Here is a 5935-nt window from a genome sequence, read left to right as displayed (position 1 = left end):
ATTACAATGTTTATATTATGTTTTTGTTATTAAAAAACTTGATGAGACCTTTAGCATACACTATGTAGAGAATAATGCACGTTCAAATTCTTGATTTTCAACGAATAGTCTGATATTAGTTTTAAAATAAAATAATATATTAATGCTCTGATAAAAACATGAACCAGATAAACGAATTATATCTGCCTAAATAGGACTTAGTTTTATAACCGGGATTTTCTTTACAAAAAAATCGATCTTTTTTTGTACAAGTTGTTCTGAATTAATCGCACTGTCTTTAATCTGAGTTTCTTTTTTAAATTACTTCTGAAATAATTTTTCAAATTTATCAAAACTTTGATAGAGGAGAAAGAAAAACGATACTTCTTTCTCTTTTTCTCTCTCTTACTTTTTTAAATATCAGTAGCCAAACTTCAAATTAAGGTTCGTCAAAATTCACTTAAAATCGTCTGAAGATCAAACTTTTAACATTCATTAAAGAGTTCAAATTTTAATTTTTGTCTAAACTTTGGTAGTATTGCACAAGTACTTGCCATGCTTTAGGTGCCATGAAACCATCCGGGGGATTCTGGCCTGTCTTTGCTAATCCTGCAAATAAAATAATTAATGTTGAATTATGCGTACAAAATTTCGAATTTCAAAAGTTTCAGTATTATACAAAATTTTTCAATTTTTTTAAAACATCTTGAAAAAAATATAACGAAAACATTGATAATTTGTAGGATAATTTCTATAATGTTAATCATATGAAACAAAGACAAAGTAAGTAAAAGGAGTAAAATCTATATTTTAATTTTCTACGTTTTATCTTCGTTTTTACCCTTGCTGTACCTTGTGCTTATCTTTGTTTTTATGTTATTTTATTATTAATGTGTGTCTGTTTTGCTTAATTTTGCTTTTACTATTTACCTTTTGTCACTAATCATTTTACTTATATTGTGTTTATATATATTTTATAGAATATTAAAACTTATGTATTATAGAATATCATAATCAAAAACTCACCTCGCATCTTTGTTCCCGAAATAAACTCAAAATCTTGCTTTCGCTCAGGTTCGAAAAATGCCATCTTACCATTCCGCATATCATAAGCGGCCACTTTAAATGGAATGATCTCGAGATTATGAAGACCTCGGGCCATGGAGAGTACTCTGGCACCATGAGTGGGATCATACAAATTGCCGTCAGGCGTGGCATCTTTGTTTGGGTGTGGTATACCTGCAGGATCCCTACCTACGATGTAAAAATTGGCGCCAGCGTTCATCCTAGCCTTTGCATGCCATTGCACCTGCATAAAAACAATTGTGTTCATTTCATTTATGTTACTTATAGTAAGTATAGTAAAAATGCACAGGATCACAACAAAGATAAAGTCAAAGTTTTGTTAGCAAAACGACTGAAGTTAAATGTAAAATTACAACTAAAGCTAAAGCTCGTAAAGCTAGTTACAATTTTCACCTCAATCGGTCCAGCGTACATCATCGGGCTGGGAAAGATGGCTAGTAACGTAGAATTAGCATCCAGTACACCCTCGTCCAGAACAGCCTTATGTTGCAGGATCCTGGTGTATAGGGATACATCGTCTTCTTTCGTCCAGCCACCCAGCGGATGAAGCAGCAGCACAGGATTTTTGAAACCACGCTCCTCCAACAACAGTTTTTTTGTATCCTGTGTGATAAACAAGGTGATTTTCATTTATATTTTGTTATATGAAGGACACGAAAACGATTTACTTTAAACAGATGATATACCTGCATAAGAAGCGCATGTCCATTGTGAATAGGATTTCTTAGCTGGAAAGCAAATACCGCGTCAGCCTTCATTTTTCGACATCTAGCACGTATCTCATTTGGCGTGAGTCTGTATTTGTCGAGTCCGTCATGCCATTTGATTCTCTCCAATACGTCGAGGTCGCCACCCATCAACCAGTCGCCGGAATCATAAATCATCCTGACATAGGGATGACCTAAGTTATTAGTGCCAAATTGCCAACTGCAACGCTCCTCTTTTCGATGGAAATAAAATTCCGGTCTTCGTAGGATGGCCAAAATTTCCTGTTTGTGCCTCAAGGTCACAGCAAGAGAATTTTCCAAACGGTTCTTATCAATCGTGCTTACTGCAAGGACAATTGGCACCGATTGGTTCATTTCTTTGCCATCTTCGAGCAAACATCGCAAGTGTTGAGCCTTAAAGAAGACAAATTATGATAATTCAATGATTAAGTTGATAGATAAAATCGCATAACTTAATTTTCAGGTAACACATGTGGGATGCAATCATGTTTCAAGATTGCTTCAAGCATACCTGAAGGTATTGATGTTCCCTCATAAAACCTGTTAATGGTGTCGCCCATCCTTCCGCTAAAACTTGCAGCCATTGCACATCGAGTTCATTAATCTCCACGCACTGTAGAGTTTTTGCTTCCATTTTCGCAGAAGCTAGCCTAGAATCCGGAACAAAGAGTTCCTTGATCAGATCTGATGGTTTTGCAAACGGCGGAATGATGCGGTGCTTCTCTAAAAGCTCAATTACAGTCGAAGCAGACTCCTCAGGAGTACAATTCTCAGTCTTGACAATTAAATCAGGTTTCGTGGGTCTCTCATACATTTGATCGATACCGGTGAAACCTTTAATGGTACCCTGCCGTGCTTTCTTGTAAAGGCCTTTAGTGTCGCGAGCTTCGCAAATTTGCAAGGGTGTATCTACAAATACTTCAAAGAAGGGTAAGTCAGCTTCTTTATGAATCTGCCTTGCCATCTGTCTGTCTTCTTCAAAAGGTGACACGAAGCTGCAGAGACATATTTGTCCGCTGTCGGCGAAGAGTTTTGCTACTTCAGCCACTCTTCTAATATTTTCTTTTCTATCTTGCTTGCTAAAGGTTAGATTGCGATTTAGACCACTCCTAACATTGTCACCGTCTAGGCCATAAGCAGGAATACCATGATTCACCAAAATCGCTTCCATTTGAAACGAGATGGAGGTCTTACCAGCACCAGAGAGACCAGTTAGCCATACTGTGCAACCTCGAAAGCCACGAATACTGCCGATTGCTTGTCCCCGTTTGGCTCTGGATACGTGATGCGCTTGCTCCGATACGTTTGCGCAGATCTAAAAGAATTTTCAAAATTTTATAGAATATATTAAAGTTTAAACATTTTCATAATTTTATTATTTGGAAATATATTTCCTGAAGAAGCAGAATGTAATTTGAAATTTCAAAAGATTTAATGTGTTTATTGTGTTCTTTTCAAGGAGAAACCATCTCATTTCAGACTGAATGTAAGAAGTTTAAATCATGAAATATAATCACTCTCAACTTGGTATTTTTTGATGGACATATTAAATTCATATCATTACAAATTTCTACATTAATTTTTTGAATAATTAATACAATTCTTTTTAGTACAAGTGTGTGGAATTTGCACTAACCATTCCTAATAATATCACATGTATTTTTACAGCTAAATAAATATTTATCCGAATATTTATATATATTTTATCTATACTAGGGCTCGCTATTATACGTTTAAACGAAAATACGTTTAGACGTATAATTAGCATATCCGTTTATTAGAATCGTTTTTCCGAATATTTTCACTTTTTTTATATAAACGTTTATCTCTTTATTAAGGAGTGTGACGAATTGAGAAAATGCAAAAAATTCGATTTTTAATTTTATTAAAAAACGTTAAAATATTCGAAAAGATGTTTTTCATAGATGGATATGTTAAATATACATGTAAATGTATTTTCGTTTAAATGTATAATAAAACACGTATATTCGGAAAAATGTTTCTTTTATAAACGGATATGCTAATTAAACGTGTAAACGTTTACCTTCAAGTAAATGTTTTTTTGAAAGCGAATATAAACGAATAAACGTTTTACGTTTACACGTATCTTCGAAAAACGGAATAAAATTAGAGTCCTAATCTATACTCATGGATATGCCAATTTCAGAAAGAAAATTATTCAAAAAGAGAGGATAGGTGTAATTACAATTTCAAATGGACCTTCGAAAGTAAAACTTTCCATAAAAGATTCAATTCCATTTTAGACAACATAGATTTCTTCAAAGTAAATCAATTTCTCTTCCATATAGTGTCATCCATAATGAATCATCCATAAAATAAGACATTAAGGTCTGGTTGCACCAACATTACTTTGACCCTTAGTAGAAAGCTGACTTAGTATAGAATCCATAGACGTTGCTCAAGACTCGAGATGGTCTTAAGCTAATGCTTGAACCAATCAGAGAGCCGTATTAGCATCTTAAGACATTGCTTGAGAATAAGACCGGACTATGGATTCTGACTCTATAATCTTAAGATAATGTCTTATAACTTAAAGTCTTGTTTTTAGTACCGCACAAGAACTGTCTTAAGATTATAAGTCAGCTTTTCTGCTACAGCCCATAGACTTTAAGTTTAAGCTTAAAACTCTTTCTATCTCTCCTACTCTCTCGGCTTTAAAGAGAGAAAGTGAGAGTTATATGTCTCACTTAAAGTCAAAGTAACGTTGGTGCAATCGGGCTTAAAGTCTTTCAATAGACAGGCTAAACATTCCTATTTTTTTTCAAATTTATTTTAATTTTGTACCATGGTTAAACAACAATAAAATATTTAAATCTAAAACCTCAAACTGCTTGTTCTTATTTACATCTGTACTCTTGTATTTTTGTATTTAAGATAAATATAAAATATATACATATAAGTGTATATTTTGAAGAAAAAGATAAAAAAAGATATTAAAAAATGACAAATTCAGGACATGAAATACAGCAGACATCAAGCTAAAGCGAATTATGTAATCCGTACGAAGCAAATATAAAGTACCTTGTTTTATAAGTTTTATTATATTATTTTAATTTCATGCTGCACAAGATAAACATACCATCAGCTTTTTATTCGGTGGCGGTGCGATACTCTGCTCGGCGTTACTCGATGACATGATTGCAGCTACTGGCAGCTACTGGCAGCTACTGGCAGCTACAAATTTACGAGCGTATACGTGGCAATTGTGTTAAATGCGACCGAAGGCGATAAGTACAATAACGGATGACGCTTTGTAACTCCATGTTGACAATCACTGACGTTGATTGCATTGCGTTGCGGACCACTAAGTGATCTTCGTCTTCTTTATCCTTGATTTGCTCTGATTCCGTCATTGGAATCGATTAACCAGATATAAAATTCATCATTAAACTGTACTAAACCGCATCAATAATGCTACGAAAGTAGCGCAAAGGTATTAACCATATCGAAACCTGAGTCAGAAGGTGAGAATGTGGAGGACGTGAGATCATTGCATGGGCGTCGCCATATTGAAAATTAGATACTAGCACTATCTGAACTTAAGGAGCAAAACTACTTAAATATATATGAATCATTGGTGAATTAAAACAACTTTAAATTAGTATTTTTAATAATTTCTACACTTTTAAATTGATTTGCTATATTTTTTTACAAATGATGCAAGGCGATTTCATCATTTTTATAATTAAATTTATTAATTGTTAGAAACTACACCATAGGTGCGTTCAGGAAGATTAGCGCTATTAGCGCTATTGTGTCATTCTATCCTTGTTTTACGTCTAATAAACAACGAAGATAGAATGACAAAGTAGCGCTATTAGCGACACCCCGAACGCACCATATCTCTAATAAATGCTTTTACCGACGGTAGGGGAGAGGAGAATGTAATGCCTACTAAGTTCAGTGGTGTTAGTGTCTATTCCTAATATGGCGCAGGCCATGTGACTTGTTATAATTGTTTGTTATAATTCGTAATGTAAGATAACTTGTCTATTATCGATAATATCTTTAATATCATATTTCTTATTTATTTATTATTGTTTATTATTTCTCTAATGCCGTGTTTGGGCCGTAAGGTTATGTAGCGCTCAGTGAGCGGTGGAGCGTAATTAAAAGTCGCT

At 34.1% G+C, this 5935-nt stretch overlaps 2 protein-coding genes across 3 annotated transcripts in view; one reads left to right on the top strand and one right to left on the bottom strand.

Annotated features, from left to right (window-relative positions):
• Positions 1-353: 353 nt before the first annotated feature.
• Papss (3'-phosphoadenosine 5'-phosphosulfate synthase) lies at positions 354-5308 on the bottom strand. The gene is made up of 6 exons (XM_018452318.1): positions 4894-5308; positions 2305-3108; positions 1752-2186; positions 1459-1668; positions 1006-1288; positions 354-588 (listed from the first exon to the last, which is right to left on the bottom strand). The coding sequence occupies exons 1-6, from the start codon at positions 4948-4950 to the stop codon at positions 491-493; spliced, it is 1887 nt and encodes a 628-aa protein (XP_018307820.1). The 5' UTR covers positions 4951-5308; the 3' UTR covers positions 354-490.
• Positions 5309-5724: 416 nt separating this feature from the next.
• mRpS31 (mitochondrial ribosomal protein S31) overlaps positions 5725-5935 on the top strand; it is a 5057-nt gene continuing 4846 nt past the window's right edge. The window contains exon 1 of one of the 2 annotated variants that reach the window (XM_018452319.1): positions 5725-5790. The gene's annotated coding sequence lies outside the window, so the exon portion shown is untranslated. The remainder of the gene's footprint in view (positions 5791-5935) is intronic. The other variant, XM_018452320.1, reaches the window with a different exon arrangement.

Source organism: Mycetomoellerius zeteki, unplaced genomic scaffold, assembly GCF_001594055.1.
Source record: "Mycetomoellerius zeteki isolate Tzet28-1 unplaced genomic scaffold, Tzet1.0 scaffold343, whole genome shotgun sequence".
Classification (NCBI taxonomy): domain Eukaryota; kingdom Metazoa; phylum Arthropoda; class Insecta; order Hymenoptera; family Formicidae; genus Mycetomoellerius; species Mycetomoellerius zeteki.
The sequence above is the reverse complement of the archived record's forward strand: the minus strand, read 5'-3'. Positions and strand labels throughout refer to the sequence as shown.